The sequence below is a fragment of the Saccopteryx bilineata genome, chromosome 8, assembly GCF_036850765.1.
Source record: "Saccopteryx bilineata isolate mSacBil1 chromosome 8, mSacBil1_pri_phased_curated, whole genome shotgun sequence".
In the NCBI taxonomy this organism is placed as follows: domain Eukaryota; kingdom Metazoa; phylum Chordata; class Mammalia; order Chiroptera; family Emballonuridae; genus Saccopteryx; species Saccopteryx bilineata.
Window position 1 is genome coordinate 21,216,944 of NC_089497.1, and position 18,423 is coordinate 21,235,366.

At 36.7% G+C, this 18,423-nt stretch overlaps 1 protein-coding gene across 2 annotated transcripts; it reads right to left on the reverse strand.

The window, feature by feature from the left end:
• Positions 1–488: 488 nt before the first annotated feature.
• Positions 489–17,957, reverse strand: POU1F1 (POU class 1 homeobox 1). Of its 2 annotated transcripts, none has more exons than XM_066241351.1 (6): positions 17,816–17,957; positions 14,749–14,820; positions 5,132–5,356; positions 2,512–2,676; positions 1,687–1,747; positions 489–699 (listed from the first exon to the last, which is right to left on the reverse strand). In XM_066241351.1, exons 1-6 carry the CDS (start codon positions 17,955–17,957, stop codon positions 489–491), a joined length of 876 nt encoding a protein of 291 aa, XP_066097448.1. The 2 variants fall into 2 exon arrangements, with proteins under 2 accessions (XP_066097448.1, XP_066097447.1); XM_066241350.1 differs by having other exon boundaries at positions 14,749–14,898.
• Between the last annotated feature and the right edge of the window lie 466 nt (positions 17,958–18,423).

Below are 18,423 nucleotides of genomic sequence, written 5' to 3' on the forward strand. Positions count from 1 at the left end.
TTCATTTATTGATTGATTTTAGAGGAAAAGAAAGATGGAGAGAAACATTGACTTGTTGTCCTACTTATTGATTCATTCTTTGGTTGATTCTTGTTTGTGTCCTGATGGAGGGTCAAACCCACAATCTTGGCGTAAGGGGCGAGTACTCTAACCAACTGAGCAGCCCAGCCAAGGAGACTCATTGTTTTTTCCTATTAGTATCTTTAGGTTAAAATGTACAACGCGGCTTCTGAGAATAATTATTTATTATTATTTATATAAATAATAATAAAGAAAATAATTGACCAAATAATAATGAATAATAATAAAGAAAACAATTGACCAAAATAATTTAAATTGAATTTTTAGAATATAGAAAAGAAAAGCTTCTGCGAAAGTTATTGGTATAAAGTGATTTTTGAAGCCAGCTAAATAACTACTTTCTATTTTTGTTGGAGAACAGAAAGGAATGAAAAATAGAAAAACTTGCAATCACACAACAGGAAACCTTATCTGCATTCAAGATTGTCCTTGGAAATAGTAAATAAACTCTGATTCAGACTTGTTTTCACCCGTTTTTCTCTCTGCCTTCGGTTGCAAAACCAAACTCTTACTACTTCCTTCTCAAGGTTCAGTTCTTCAGCCATCCTCAGTATCTCCTGGGAGGAGGGTTTGTTCTGCTCTCCAAAGTGTCTCTCCAGAGCGCCTTTCGCAGCAATACTAGGAGACGGGGGTGGGGGCAGGCGGTGGGGGTGGAGAGACAGGGTGAGATTATGTTTGTGGCACATCAGAATTAAGTTAGGTTGAATTTCCTAAATATCAACATGAAAACAAAACCTAGAAACTCTGAAAACATTTTGTAAACTCTTCAACAAAGGTGGACGTATGATTTGTCGTACTTTTAGATGCTTGCCTTATGCAAGGTACTAACCATTCGTTACCAGTCACAAGAAGAAATAAATCGAGTAACCCAGATTTTTTTACGTTTATCCCACTTTGCACCACAAGAGGGCGCAGACTTCCTGAGAAGGACAGGAGGACTTCGGTAGGCATTTCTAAATGTCCCCCAGAAATCATTTTATTGACAAAACATGAAATGTTTAGTGAAAACTAACCAACCAAAACCAAACCTATACTTTCGCATTTCCTCTGTGAGCCTAGCGGAGATTACAAAAAGATCAAAGAACAACCTTTCTGGGGTGCAGAGACTGCTTTGCGGGGAAGAGAGCAAACGTCCGGCCCTTGGAGCAGCCCTCAGGGAATGGTCACAAAGGGACACACGAAAAACAAATCGCTAGAAGTCACCCTGTCCTTAAAGATACTAAAATACTGATTACGAGTTTTGTTATTTTTAATAACAGGTGACATATTTCCAAAGCAAGACTTATATCCAACAGTACAGCAGCAATAGTCACTATTTTTTAAAAGTGATTGCTCAGTTTCTGTTTTATACAAAACTTGTGGAGCAAACGTGTTCTTGAAGCAAACAATACATACTATTCCATCAAATGTTTAAAACTACTAGCTCTTCACTTCTCACTATTAAGTTATTAAAATATGACTTTTTCATATATGTTGTATTTTTCCATTGACAATATTCACCTTATGTTTATATGTTATGTTGCACCTATATTACGCTAAATGCTTATTCCATTAGTAAAATATCTTGTTATTCCTCCAGTAACATTTAATATCTCAAAAGCATACCTAATAGTTGTTCTCCGTTTCCTTTTCCTTTCATTTACTCCGACTTTTTCATTGTATAAAGCTGTAATGTGGAAAAGAGAGATAATTACAGAAATCAAGTAGGGTTTGAAAAATCACCCTCAGACTTGGATTTCAAATGTTAATTATAGAATAATGCAAAATAAAATCACCATAGCATTTTTGTTTTAACTTTCTGCAACCTATGTCATTTTGTATTACAAGCCCTAGATAAAACAATATTAATACAGAAATAAATATTAACTTTACAAAAATAATTGTCTACAAATCATATCCCTGCTTTGCATTGGTTGGAACTCTGCCCTAAATGCTCTCAAAACGTGCTCTCTATCCAGCCTTGACATAATAGTCTGGGTTGATAACTTGATCCCATTAGATGGCTCATTTTGCAATTGCTTATGCTATTCACTTGGAAGACTGGTGTGTGCACATGCTCGGGTTGTGCTAGTGTTAGGTTATAAAGAATGATTGCATGTACAATCACTACAGTGTAGTACAGAGGCAAAAAAAAAAAACCCTGAATGTGTTAAAAAAAATTCACATTATGCCTTACTGTCTAGAAAGCTTTCCTCAATATAGCTTATTCTCTCACTAATTCCCTTCTCAGTAAATTTACTTCCACACTTGGATTAACCTTCCTTCTCTACTATGATGATGACACAAGACAGTTCTTTTTCATCTCAAAGGAAAAGAAAAAAAAAACTAAACCTCCAACCTCTCGCTTTAGCGTTAGTCCTACCAACTGAAGCCACTGTTTCTATTAGGTCAGAAGCTCAGTCTTCAGAGATTCACCGTTAGTGTTAGTACCTCCCACTTGCTCGGCTTCCTCCAGCCATTTGGAGAGGATTGCTTTTAGTTTGCACGCATTCTTGAAGCTGAGCTGCAGGTTTTCAAATCGGCAGATAGTCGTCTGACTGAACTCAGAGCCGTGCACAGCTGCCAGGGCCTCCCCGACATTTGTTTGGGTGTACCCTGTGGAAGGACGAGAAAGACAATTAGCTCCAGCTTTCACGAAGCATTGCTTCTGGTCCAATATTGCCTAAATCTGTGTATCTTCTTTTGTCAATTGCTCAATACCACTTTTAAGCATATACTTGTGGGCAGTTTAGAATTGTTCATAAGCTTCGGTGTAAAATTGCCCGGGACTTCAAAAAAATATTCCTTCTAGTTAATTATTATTTTTCTAGAAGTCAAAATAATTCAGATAGGAACATCTGCCATTCATAATAGTTAGTCAAATTGGATAGATGTGTCATTAGATACTTAAAAATTCTTGCATTCTATGTTATTATTATGAAATATCTGGAGGTATAAAATATATGGTGCTATATCATAAATATTTTTATCTCAACTATAAGAGTGAAAAAATAAACTATATTGTTGAAGAGTACAAAATAAAACAAAAGTTATTATACCTATTTTTTCTAGAAACGTGTTCATTATGAGACTTTGATCACTCAACATTTTAAATGCATTTCCAAACACATTAATCATATCATTTGGTAACGCTTCTATCTCTTGGCAAAGATCCACGTTGATTGTCCCAAACATATTTAGAGTATAAGTTGTTATGAACCATCAATATAAAAAAAAATTCATAGAAATATAAATACCAAACTGAAAATGAATGTTATAAATTGCCTACTGCTATTTTTATTGCATACAGTAACTACATATTAATTCAGAGCCCACGGCTATATACCTGTATGCATGAAGTGGTTACATATGATACCTACTGATAAATATTATTACAAAATAACTTGTGGTTCATTTCACAAGTACAGAGCTTTGAACTATCATTTTCAATCTATTAAAAATTATTGCACTACTTCATGAATTTAAATCAAGGTTGGTTGTTACAGTTATTTTTATGTTAAAAACACTTTTCAATAGAAAGTGAGCAAAGGCTATGAATAGACAATTCACAGAAACAAAACTACAAATGACTGTCAAACACACGGAAGGACGCTTTTGAATCTTCACACCAAAGAGAAATTTAAAATGAAACTACCATGAGGTACACCTATTAGCTGTATGATTTGCAAAGATCCAAAAGATTAATTGCCTATTTTTCCTTCAACAACTGTTTAGTTATCCTATGTGTCAGCCACTGTTCTAAGTTCTAAGGATATGTTATTAAGGAGAAAACAAAAACAAACAAACCAACAACAACAAAAAAATCTGCTTTCATGGAGGGGTGGCACAGGAGACATGCACAATGGCAGTGAAATTTGGTGCAACGTCTACACAGACAAACTGGACATCTGTCAAAATTACAGGTATGCACATACTCTTTAATGAAGCAGTTTTGTTTTTAACACTTTTCCCTCACCTATATTTGTATAGGTACAAAATGACACTGATGAAATTAATTATTGTAACATTGTTTTTCACGGACTAATATTGAAGACCACATAAATTTACCATCAGTAGAGAATTGGTTAAAACAATTGTGAAATGTAGTATGACAGATACATTAAAACAAACAAGCTCTTTAAAAACTAGTATGGAAAGCTCTCCAAAATAATTAAATAATACAGAAAAATCTGGATGAAGAAATAAATATTCCTCCTGGCCTGTTGGCTTAGTGGTAGAGTGTTGGTCCGGAATGTGGATGTCTTGGGTTTGATTCCTGGTCAGGACACACAGGAGAAGCAACCATCTGCTTCTCCCTCCTGCCCCCTCTTGCTTCTCTCTCTCTCACTCTCTCCTTCTCTCTCTCTCTCTTTCTCTCCCCCTCCTGCAGCCATGGCTAGAGTTGACCCTGGGCTCAGGTTGGCTATGAGGGGACTGAGATTGGCTCCATGGCCTCTGCCTCAGGTGCTGGAATGGCTCCAGTTGCAATGGAGCAATGCCCCAGATGGGCAGAGTATCACCCCCTGGTGGATGTGCTGGGTGGATCCCAGCTGGGGCACATGTGGGAGTCTGTCTGTCTGCCTCTCCTCCTTTTACTGAATAAAAAAAAAATTCCTAGAGAAAAAAGAAATATATGTATTTGTATATATGTGCATAAGTATTTCTAAAAGGATACACAAGAAGCTAACAACGTTGGCAAATGGCAACGACAGGCAGAGGGGTGTATTTTATTTATATTCTTCTATGTCTTTGAATAATATGAATGCATATTCTCTTCAAAAGTTCAAATGAAATATATAGAGAACTGGGCACTTCTAAAGTAATCTTGAGGTGGTTGAGTTGAAAATGAGTACCATTAACCTGAAAATCTATGTATTTAAGCTATTTAAAATTTACAAGAAAGTAAGGCTTTGTATGATTTTCACAATTAGACAAACTTAAATCTACAGTAGAGGCGCAGAACAAGGACTGTCCTGGACTTCCGAGCGGAGTAGAAGAGAATGAACGGGAATACGTACAGGAAGGACCAGCAGACCAGGTGGTGTGTCCCATTGCCCTTCAAAGCACGTACCTAGCTTGATTCTTCTCACTTTAAATTCATTGGCGAACTTTTCAAGTTCTCGAATCTCTGGAGAATCCATGTCTATCGGCTCATCAACCAATTTACTTTTCCGCCTGAGTTCCTGCTTGAAGTCAGTGGCGGTGGGGTCCTCCGCCAGCAGAGGCTGGTGCATGGGGGGAAAGCCATGGCCCAAGGTGTGGTCAGGAAACTTATAGAGGCAAGGGGTCAAACTACCTACGAATAAACAAAGAAAGGAAAGGGTCACTTGGAATCACCCCCATTTCTGCACAAGGCAAGATTTTGCCTTAGAGCCATGTTCCTGCTGCAACCAGCCTTAATTCTAAAAGGTTAACTGATATTTTGTCTTCTGAAGTCAGAGTAGCTTAGTTTAAATTGGATTGTTTCTTTCCCACCTTCCCAGAGTAGCAAAAACAAAGAGAATGCCAAAGGAAATAAGCAGAGAATTGCAAATATTTAAAACGGAAATAAGCAAATTCTCTCAGACATGTAAGTTTTCCATTATATTTTTTTTCTCTTAAAAGACACCCATTCCTGCCTGACCTGTGGTGGCGCAGTGGATAAAGCGTCGACCTGGAATGCTGAGGTCGCCGGTTCAAAACCCTGGGATTACCTGGTCAAGGTACATATGGGAGTTGATGCTTCCTGCTCCTCCCCTCTTCTCTCTCTCTCTCTCCCCCCCCCCTCTCCTCTTTCTCTCCTCTCTAAAATGAATAAATAAAGTTTTTTAAAAAAAAGACACCCATTCCTGGGAATCTGAGGTTCAGCTCTAAGTAAAACATATATTTTCATCTCTATTTTCTTAATTCATTGACAAATAATGTGTGATGTTTGTTATAATCAAGTCACATGGTTAAGTGCTATGCTGGGAAGTTTTCTTAGGATAAGAAAATTGATTTATGATATACAGAAGTCTGACTGTTTCATCAGTAAATGCTTAACTTTGAAGGGAAATAATCATGCCTTTTTATTTTATTTAACAGAGGCAGATAAAAAAAAGAATGAGAATATAAACTACATTAATATGGTTTAAATATATTTAAGAAGCACCTGACCAGGTGGTGGCGCAGTGGATAGAGCATCGGATTGGAAGGCAGAAGATCCAGGTTTGAAACCCCGTGGTCTCCAGCTTAAGCACGGGATCATCTGGTTTGAGCAAGGCTCACCAGCTTGAGCCCAAGGTTGCTGGCTTGAACAAGAGGTTACTCAGTCTGCTGTAGCCCCGTCAATGTACATATGAGAAAGCAATCAATGAACAACTAAAGTGTTTCAATGAAGAACTGTTGCTTCTCATCTCTCTCCCTTCCTCTCTGTCTCTGTCTCTTTGACTCTTTCACCAAACCCCCCCCAAAAACAAACCCATATATCAATATCTCTCTCTCTCTCTCTCTCTCTCTCTCTCTCTCTCTCTATATATATATATATATATATATATATATATATATATATGAAATGAATAGACATGAACAAAAAGTAATTATTAAAGTTCTATTAAAAAGTAAGCCACAGTCCTGGCTGCGTTGTTTGGTTGTTGCTTGGAGCATCATCCTGATAATGCCAAAGTTGTGGGTTTGATTCCTGGCCAGGGCACAAACAAGAATCAACTGATGAATGCAAAAATAAGTGGAACAACAAATCAGTGTTTTTCTCTCTTGCTTGCCTGCTCTTTCCCTTTTCTCTCTAAATCAATAAACAACAAAAAAAAGTAAGCAACAAGAATTTTTGAAAAGCATTTAGCATAATGAAATCCTTTTTGATTTTTTTTTTTTTTTGTATTTTTCTGAAGTTAGAAACGGGGAGGCAGTCAGACAGACTCCCGCATGCGCCCGACCAGGATCCACACGGCATGCCCACCAGGGGGCAATGCTCTGCCCATCTGTGGCATTGCTCTGTTGTAACCAGAGCCATTTTAGTACTGAGGCAGAGGCTATAAAGTCAACCCCAGTGCTCGGGCCAACTTTGCTCCAATGGAGCCTTGGCTGAGGGAGGAGAAGAGAGAGACAGAGAGTAAGGAGAGGGGGAGAGGTGGAGAAGCAAATGGGCACTTCTCCTGTGTGCCCTGGCCGGGAATCGAACCCGGGACTCCCGCACACCAGGCCAATGCTCTACCACTGAGCCAACCCACCAGGGCCTCTTTTTGATAATTTTTAAGGAGAAATAAGTGACAAGGAAGAGGACAATTCGAAAGATGACAGGTAATCACGCATGAAGAGTAAAGCATTGCGTTGAACAACAAATCACAAAAATACTAAAATATCTAAGTTTTCAGATTGCTCCCAGATTTCATTCTTCATTAGTAGAGAACAGTCTCTCTCAGTTGGGGAGCATGGGTGAGAAAATAATATAAGCCAAATTCTCAAATATTCTATTTCTATTTTTTTCTTCAATCCATGATGTCTTAATTGGCAGAGATGTCACTTTGATTTACAGTAAGTGACACACATATAACCAAGATATTTATTGTAAATAAACTATTCAGTGATTAATCATGTTTCTTATAAATAAATATTTAAACTAAAAATAAATTACTACACAGTATGTGGAATAAGCATTTTTGAGAACACTGAAAATATACATTGAGTTTGTGCTACCTATAATTTCTTCATAAATACATTTACAAATCAAAGACATGAGTAATAATGTATTTTGCCAGAATAAATAGACCTTAAATTAATATATCAATATGTAATGAGTAAAGAATAGTGTAAGTCAGCAAATTGTCAGCTTATATTATTTATATTAGTATATGTAATTATAGTGGACCCCTATCCAGGAGACTATGTCTTTTTTCTGAATCAAAGTAAATACGGAAGTGAGAGATTCAACAAAAAGGCATGTATGAAAAATATTTGAGAGAAACTATTCCTACCTATGCTACTTTTAAAAGGAAAATTATCCAGTTTTACTTTTTAAAAAGTCAGTTATCATCCAATGATTGCCTTATGGATGTTAAACTGATCAGACCAGACAAAAAAATTTAAAAGCAATTATATCAATGTTTCATTAATTACATAGTTTATTTTTGAAAATTTTTATTACTTTTGGGGTTCATTCTTAGCTTTCTATTATTTTTAGGTTTTTGCTAGTTGAAATAAAAGAAACACTAGTATGTATAAAAAGATAACTGATCACATTTATTTTCACATCTATTTAATATTTATCTCAACTTTTCTTTTGCTTCTGCTTTCAGAGTTGGTTCTTTTTTTTGTAACATTTTTAAAAGATTTTATTTATTGATTTTAAAGAGAGGAGAAGGAGAAAGAGAGAAGGGGGAGGAGGAGAAGGAAGCATCAACTCCCACACGTGCCTTGACCAGGCACGCCCAGGGATTTCGAACCAGCGACCTCAGCGTACCAGGTCAATGCTTTATCCGCTGCGCCACCACAGGTCAGGCCAGATTTGGTTCTTATATGTAAAAGAATTTTTACTTCTTTCATCATTCATAAATATCAAATGCCAATTAGTTCACTGAATATGAAACACTCTGAAACACAGTGAAAGCAGAGATAAAAAATACTGCCGTTTGATTTTGCACTTTTAATGTATTTTAAGGTACTTTTGATACCTCATTTAACCTATATCGAGTTATGTTTATTTTACATAAGTAATATTGTGCATATCTTTTACAATGAGATGCCATAAAGTCTGAATTTGCTAGCAGTCCTGATCACTCAATTTTTGTTGTTCATCATAGTTTCACAGTGCTACACATTTTCTGTGACACTCAGTGGCTGTGTTCATTTTGCATTTGTCATCTTCTTATCCTTATATAAACAGATGCGGTAGGAAGACTACGATTTTTTTTTTTTACCCACAATTTAAAATTTAGGAAACTTAAGTAAAGAGAAGTTAAATAACTTTCCTTTGGTGCCACAACAAATTAACTATCCAGTTGAAATTAGAAGGTAAGCCCAATGGACATTGCAATAAACCACATCAAATAATCGCCTCATCTGTACTCAGGTAAATCAAATTCTGTGCTGGCCCAGTGAATAAAGCGTCAACCTGAAACTCTGAGGTCGCTGGTTCGAAACCCTGGGCTTGCCCAGTCAAGGTACATACAGGTTGCAACTACTATGAGTTGATGCTTTCCGCTTCTCTACCCGCTTTCTCTCTTTCTCCTCTGTTCCTTAGAAATCAATAAATAAAATCCTTAAAAAAAATAAAAAAGATTTCTGTAGTTTAAATACATTTGACTACATTAAAAGACTATCAGACCAAAATTATAATAATTCATTAAAATACTAGAAGCGGGCCACCTCTACTTCTGGAGAATTTATAACATGCAATGGTTGTTATACATTTTAAATGGTTTGGGAAAATAGAGATTTAGAAGATAAATTTGATCATGAACCTGAAAAGAGCACAGGAAATGCCATGTTCAGAGGCTGGGCATCCAGCATAAAAAGGAAAACATGTGTGATATGTTTTTATTTCTCATTACGTGAAAGTACCCACTATTATCCACAGGGACACTGCGTTCCTAGAAGGAAATCTCTACAGAAATTCGTAATGACTCATAAGCACAGCCAGACACACTACAGTTTCCATCGTGTGAACCTGTATTTGGGGGAGAGCGAGAAGTGATCGGTGTGGTATATTTGGGCAGATATTTTAAAAATAATTCTAAATCCTGAATTAGAAAAAAAGGGGAAACGAAGAAGAGGAAAGATGCCGTGAGCCATGTGCAGCGGGGAGTCTCGTTTTCAGCTTCCCAAACAGTAACGAAGCGAAGCTGTCTGGAAGTCTAGACAAGCCTGGAAGAGTCTGCATATTCTGTACAGCCCGAAGTGTATTTTCACATTGGCTGCACGCCTTGCTGAATTGCTCTGTCTGTCTGTCTGTCTGTCTGTCTGTGTGGCGGGGTGGGAGAACAGAGGTGACTGTCTGACGCGGCAGTGGGCTGCAGAGGTCTGGCTTGCTGCGCAGGGCACTGGCTCCCCGTGGTAGCGGGCGGGTTGCTCTGCTGCGGCACGTAGCTCTGCCAGGTGCTAACTGACAGCGTCTCTGAAGCCTAAAAGAATGAACAGGGAGGCCCTGGCCGGTTGGCTCAGCAGTAGAGCGTCGGCCTGGCGTGCAGGGGACCCGGGTTCGATTCCGGCCAGGGCACACAGGAGAAGCGCCCATTTGCTTCTCCACCCCCCTCCTCCTTCCTCTCTCTCTCTTCCCCTCCCGCAGCCAAGGCTCCATTGGAGCAAAGATGGCCCGGGTGCTAGGGATGGCTCCTTGGCCTCTGCCCCAGGCGCTAGAGTGGCTCTGGTCACGGCAGAGCGACCCTTGGGAGGGGCAGAGCATCGCCCCTTGGTGGGCAGAGTGTCGCCCCTGGTGGGTGTGCCGGGTGGATCCCGGTCGGGCGCATGCAGGAGTCTGTCTGTCTCTCCCCGTTTCCAGCTTCAGAAAAATACAAAAAAAAAAAAAAAAAAAAAAAAAAGAATGAACAGGGAAAGCAGAGAGCAAAGCAAAATGCTCTGCCTTGCTGTAGACATAGACAGGAATGCGCGTTTGAATAGCATTGGAATATTTCTATTTATTTTCTTTTTTTCTAAATGCATAATGCGAAGAAAATCATAAATTTGAATTGTGACCTTTTCTCTTTTGTGTACTGGTAAATCTCATCATGTACAACGGGGGATCCCCTTCATGGTTTTGTAAATTAAGCCTATTTGGAACACAGCCGTGCCCACTTGTTTATATATTGCCTATGGCTGCTTTTCTGCTAGGGTCAACAACCTGAGAAGTTGAGACAAAGACTAAAATAACAAGGAAAATATACCAGGTTAGGGCTACGGAGAGGCCCTTCATGACAGAGGCAAAAGATTTTCAGAAATATATCTTCCCTCAGAGTCAACAACACAACCAGAACAAGTAAGGGAGAAATAAAAACAAAGGAAGAGAGGAAGGGAGGAAGGGAGGAAGGGAGGAAGGGAGGAAGGGAGGGGGGAAGCGGAAGGGGAAGGGAGGGGGGAGGGAAAAGAGGAGGGAAGGGAGGGGAGGATGGTTGGAAGGGAGGGAGGAAGGGGAGAAGGGAAAAAAGGGGGAAAAGGGGGAGGAGGGAGGGAGAAAGGGAAGGAAGGAAGGAAGGAAGGAAGGAAGGAAGGAAGGAAGGAAGGAAGGAAAGGAGGAAGGAAAGGAGGAAGGAAAGGAGGGAGGGAGGGAGGAAGGGAGGGAGGAAGGAAGGGTGGAAGAAAAAGAAAAAGAAGAGAAAGAAAGAAAAGAAAAGAAAGAAGGAAAGAAAGAAGGAAAGAAAAAAAGGAAGGAAGGAAGGAAGGAAGGAAGGAAGGAAGGAAGGAAGGAAGGAAGGAAGATTTGAGAATGAAGAAATGAATCCCAAAGCAGGCTATTTCTCTATGTCAACTATCAAACAGATTTCTGTTGCTTTTTTATTAGTCCGTGTGAAGTGGGCACTTTCAATCATAGTAATCTTTTCTTTTATTATCTACTTTTCATTTAAAAAAAGAAAAAGTGGACATTCATCTTCTTGGTTGATTCCCAAACCTGGTCCTCAGCTATTTTGCTTTCCTTTAAGATTAGTTTGTAAACAAGAACTCTCACACCAAGTCTTGGTTTGACCATTCTGTAATACGACTTTGCCGGGTTAGACGTTCATTTCCATCTAGCTGAGCTGCTCAGTTTCCACAGGTGGGTGGATGGGGTGGACAGCCCACAGAGCTTGTTTCTGAACTTTCACCCAGCTTAAGAAACGAGAACAGAAACAATCTCAGATACCCAGGAATCAAAATCTTGAGGGTGTTTGCTGTTTTTGTTTTGTGATGAGCTAGAAGAAATTTTTACTAACATTTATAATTCCCTGGTTGCTATTATCTATACTTGAATTATCTAAATTCCCAGAGGTGAAGAGACAGAAGAAGGAATTTAGCTGTTAGTGTATCTAAAGACAAAATCAAAGGAGAAAGACACGTTGAGTTCATAAAAATGTAATAGAGTTGCAGTACCCACACAATGTTTTAAAAAAGAGAGAGAGACAGTAGGAACTCAGAGATGTTAAATGTCTTGAACAAGGTTTCACAAGTAGTTCATGGAATGTCTAATTCACTGCTCCTGACTAGTCAATCTCTTTGGTATGCCCACACCTGGACCATAAGGCACAGTGAATTAATTTTATAATTAAAGTCATCCCCAGTAACTTTAACAAAAATATTAGCTGTAGCCTTTCCTTTTCAGTGGGTTATTAATTTAATAAAATGTTCAAACTAAATGTAAGAATCAGAGTATGAGTAATAAGATAACCACATTAAAATAAAGCAATTCCACGTCCGTTGAAATACAGTGCTGTCTTCTGTAGTTCTACTTCTGTATGGGGTATGTGCCAGTGAACCTGCTTTTGTGCTTGATGATAAGACATTTCAGTGGAGTGTGTGGAGGTGGTTGATCTGATGAACGCCATGATGACGACTCAGCAAATTCAAACGACATAACCAGGTTTCTCTTGTGTATTTTATTTCTGAATTCCTGTGTTTTATAACTCAATTTGTGTAGCTTCTCTCGGGATGAGGGCAGGAGAGTTCAGATTCTCTGAGCTTAGTCTGCCATGATAAAAATTCTTATGCTTGAATATATGTTAAAATAGTGATATTCTAACAAATTAGGAAGGATATCACATTTTAATGATACCACTGTCAAAAAAATATTTGAACATAATCTAAATGCTGGCTGTGGTGAGTTATTTTTTCAGTAACATACATATTTAAAGACTACAGTGATACCTTCAAATCTTAGATGAACATTTTGCTTTTGATGTTGTTAACCCAGGCTTTGAATTGTTTTAAAGGGCTTTCCCAAGGGCCTCTCTGAGTTTGCTGGGTGCCTGCCAGGAAACTTGTACCAGCCCACCCTGAGCTGCCTAAGCCTGGTTGCCTCAATCCAAAAACTGGAAGGATGTTCTCCTTCTCAGGGCAGCTGGGAACTCACTAGGCCCGAAGGCACGGGCCTTGATCTGATGGAAAGGAAGGTGGTAGCGAAAACTATCTGAAAGTATTTGGTCTGTGGCTGATTTGACCTTTGCGCTAACTTCAGCCCATTGCCACACGTTCCTGGGTTTTGAGGGCCCATGAACTTGTACCTGGCTTCAGGGGAATCACTGAATGAAAAGCAAGGCTATTCTCCAAAAGAGCAGCATGAGACCATGAATACGAAGACATGTCATTTTCTGTCTTCATAATCAAAATATGGTGGAGGCCACAGAAAGTATTCTGCCTGCACCTCTAATGGCTAAACGCATGTCACTTGACTATTTTATAATGAAAGTTCATCATTAATGAGGGCTCTTCTCATTAACCATGAATATTGATTAACTATTAAGTGAATCATAAATGATCAGTTTTCAAAGGGGAAGAAAAAATGTGGCTCTCCTTATTTCCTAATTACTAAAAAGAGACATTAAGATTTACATGTAATTGTTAAGAACAAGAGTCTTCATTTCACCATAAAGATGGTGATACTAGTTTATTCAGAATGCTGCTTAATTGAATGGAAGAGAATATTGGTTTGGAAATATTTTTTTTAATTTATTTACTTTTTACAGAGACAGTGAGTCAGAGAGAGGGATAGACAGGGACAGACAGACAGGAACGGAGAGAGATGAGAAGCATCAATCATTAGTTTTTCATCGCACGTTGCAACACCTTAGTTGTTCATTGATTGCTTTCTCATATGTGCCTTGACCGCGGGCCTTCAGCAGACCGAGTAACCCCTTGCTGGAGCCAGCGACCTTGGGTTCAACCTGGTGGGCTTTTGCTCAAACCAGATGAGCCTGCACTCAAGCTGGCGATCTAGGGGTCTTGAACCTGGGTCTTCTGCATCCCAGTCCAATGCTCTATCCACTGCGCCACTGCCTGATCAGGCGGAAATATTTTATTTTTAAGTTTTAATGTTTCATTTAGTTTTTAACTGAGGAATTTTAAATTAAAAATTAATTAAATTTTTGGTTCAACATTTTTTCAAATTTATAGGCATAAATCCATGTTTCATTTTTTTATTACGTACTCTGGATGATAACAAAATGCAAGAAAAACTTTTTCTATTGTATGATTTCTGTATCCAAAGTTTCTCACAGTATTACATATGTGCACATACACACAGACATATGCACATGCATTCTCACATAGAACCTTAGTAGTTTATTGTTACACATATTTCTCTGCCTGATGCAATAATAAATAAATAAAATATCAAAGAACATCTTTAAAAAAGTTGATGCACAACCAAATGTAAACCATTAAAATATTAAACCATTAAAATGACTTCTCTTGTCATATCCTAAAATTAAGTCATGAGTTTTCTGATGAGTACATCCCTTTGGTCAGAATTTTCTCCATTAAAATATTAAACCATTAAAATGACTTCTCTTGTCATATCCTAAAATTAAATCATGAGTTTTCTGATGAGTACAACCCTTTGGTCAGAATTTTCTCTTTAACATATATGCTATCAGTGCCTCATACAAGTATCACTAAGTAGTCTTGATCTAGTGATGTTTGACTTATCCAGAAAGGAAACATGTAATTTTTTGGCCAAGATTCCCTTAGACCCAGAAACTTCATCTAAGTTTCCCCAAACTCAATCACATATGTGAAGATAATTTCTCTTACCTGCCATCACTCCATAGGTTGATGGCTGGTTTCCATAATGACAGGAAGGAACAGAATAATGAAGTCCAGTTGCTGTGTTTCCCAACGTTGTCAACGAGAAATACGTACGCAAACATTTAGAAGTTTGGATCAAAGACAAAATAGACGGGACTGGTAAGAAAATGTATGAGGATTCAAGACACATTCGTTTCATTTCAAAAATACACATATATACAACTTTTAAATTTACATGCCTACTGTTTGTTTTTGTGCGGGGGAAGTTCTCTGAGTAGGTTCAAACTAGGGATTCAATTGTATCTCAAGTAATAAGCTCATATATCATCAAAGTGGACAGGAGCCTTCACTGATTAGCCTATGCTTTGGGAGGGGATGACTGACCAGTTCGGACCTTAGCTAATTGAGAGTTGCAGAATTCTTTTAGGCTCCATCCAATATAGACATTGCAACAAACTGACTAGACTAGGCTCTTAACATGGTATTATAAAGTGGTCTTTCTCTGGAAGAATAAATATAGCAATTGACCCTTGAACCGTCTTTACCTTTGCTTATTTTCCTTACAGATTTCTCCCATCAAAGAGTAAATGGCAGAGCAACTAGGCTCCTATTGGATACAATGATAAAATCCACTCAATGTAGAGATTTATAAAAATCCTGTGGCAATGTATGAGGTGTTTATATTGATGTTGAGACCTTGAGTTGGTCGGTTTCTGCATTCACACAAACAATTTAACAGTTCTAATTATACAGCTAGTCAAAAAATGAGTTGATTGTTGAATGGCAATGTCTATAAAGGTTGTGCCTAGTCTACAAGTATAAACTTGTTCATAAATAATTACATGCCTCTTGGAATCAATGTGTATTTTAAAAGTAAATTTAAATTATTAAATTTTCCTAATCAAGCTTCAAACACGGATCACCGAGATGACTTGAAAGCAAAAACTATTGACAGTGAAATTACTGGACAGTGTTTCTTCATGCTTTTCATTTTCTTCTTCTCCTTTATCTCCTGAACATTGTGTTCATTTTTCATAAATGTAATCATATCTTCTTAAAGAAATATAACATCTTGAAAATAGAATTTGAATCACTTGAAAATCTTAAGATAGAGCTAGTGATTAAAGCCCTGAGGTCTCTTCAGAGAGTAGAGGGGGGCTAGGTGGTGTTGGAGGGAGACTTGCCCTGGGGTGTTGAATGCACAAGGTAATATAGAGATGATGAACTGTAGAACTGTGACCTGAAACCTATATAATTTTATTAACTAATGCCACTCTAGTCAATTTAATAAAGAATTTTAAAATAAGTAAAGTGTCTGCACAGATTGACATGTAAAGTCATTTTATATTATCATTAGACATAAAAGCCTTCCTATACATTCCCAAATTAAAAACAAATATAAAATAAAATTAAAGACCCATGTTCTCTTCTTATTATAACCCTTATTTATAATTCCTTATTTGGACAAATAATTATGATTTCATGGAAAAATATCAATTCAATGCTATTATCATTTAAAATACATTTAGGTCATTTTTAGTCAGGATAAATTTTTTCACTTCATAAAGTTTAAAATACATTTTGTTTTTCTGATTTTGAGAAGCTGGGTAAAATTGCTTTTTGACCTTTTGGCTGAGATCAAGTAGAGCAGTTGGGTAAAGAATAATCGGAATGACTAAATATGCTACTTATTTATTTAAAAAATACATTTTAAATTAAATAAATGGGGTTTTGAGCCTAAACTTGCTAAATCATTACCTCAATTCTAAATTTTATTTTAATTCTAAAATAATATTTATATATGTTAGACTAAACCAACAATCCCCAGATCATAGAAAGATCTATTTTTAAAAATATACAATTAGCTATGTGATAGTTTAAATATTTATAGCACATATTTTTGGTTAAAATATTTTATTATATTTTCAAAAATATGTTTAAATATATTCCATTATTACTTTTTAAATTAAATTATGAGAATCTTAGGTAGGTGGAAAAAATCTCAGATTAATGATTTTACCAAAGTCTACCTCCATAATCTCTATATTTTTAAAAATCTAACTAAAGATTAATGCTGATCTTATGTATTTGAAAACAGTTTAATTATAATAAAAGATAAACCCTAAATCATTTAAATAACAATATGAATTTACTCAAATTTTGATTTCTAACATATAAAATTTATTTCCTCTTTAGATTCCTTTCAAGGTAAGTGGAAGATGAATACAGTACATTTCTATCTAATGGAAAAAATTTACTCGACTTAGTCTAATTATAATTGTACTTTAAAACACTTTATTTGTTGCTACATGGTTAAGAAATGAATTATGCATTAGCAGAACATACTTATTTGATTGATGTCTTAAAACAATATATTTGAATTCTCAAGCTTAATTTTCATTTAAGAAAGTTATATAAGAAAATATTAAAAGTTGTTTAGAGGTTGAAGTCTCTTCAGAACTCAGTTCTTGAAAACAATTAACTCAGTTCCTGGGCTCTAAATGTTATATATTATTTCTAGTTTATATTTTTGAGTTTTGAATTATGTAAAAGTAAGTTTATTAAAATTATTTAATTAGTTTATTCTTTGAAATCCATTATTATTGGTATTGGAAACCATTTAGTTGTGTTTACTATGAAGTATCAATATTTACTTGGTTTTAGAATAATAGCAAATGTAATCTAAAAACCAAATAAACTTTTAAGTAAAGAACTTACACCTTTAAAACACTAAATTATTTTAGACTATTTCTTTAGTTTTGCTCTTTACCCATAGACTTTTCATTAAAATAATTTTTTTTATAAAAAGAGCCAAATTCACTGTTTACCTATGTGAAAAACAGATTTTTATAGTAAAACCAAAAGTAACTTAAGTTAGTACATTTACTAATAATATCGTTTGAAAAATTTCTTAGATATTTTGACTTCTTTAATATCCTTGAAAATTAACTTAAAACTTATTAAACTAAAAGGAAAACAAGAAAAGAAGCAAAGAGATTCTAAATAAGAGTCAAAGCACCCATTCTAAAATCTTTAGGCCCAGCCACCTGTAGACTGTTATTAGAGTCAGTACCTGTAGACATCACATTGGTGGTATGGTTGGATACTGGTAGGCACTCGGCAGCACTGTGATGCATTATCAGAGGCAGAGTTGCAGAAGTCTCAGAATTCAGAGGTATAAAGGTATCAGCCGAAGTGAAAGGTTGGCAACTCATTCCCACAAGTGAGTAGAAAAATGAGGAAAATTGTTGCTCCCCAAATCAGAGTTTTATTATATTACTGTCTCAAAGGGCTGTTTCAAATCTCACTACCTGCATATATACATCAGGAAAGCTCTGCAGCACCCAGAGGGCCCGTGCTGGTATTTATACTGCAGGGAAATCCCTTTATACATGTTAATCATCTTTTCCCAGGGGTATTGCTTTATCAATCTCAACTGCCTTCCTTCTAACTCAGACGTAATCCATGCCCAAGAAGGCGGCTGGTTCTGGGTATATGCTGAGGGGAAGTGAAAAATAGGAAACTGTTTTTTGACAGCTTCAGTAATTTCAACCTTTTAGAAAGAAATAAAAAAAAATTTAAGTCTTCCTCAAAGAAATAATGCTATAATAAATTGAAAAATAGGTGTCTTTTTGTTACTAACACATATACAAATGACAAACTTATATATGAGATTTTTTT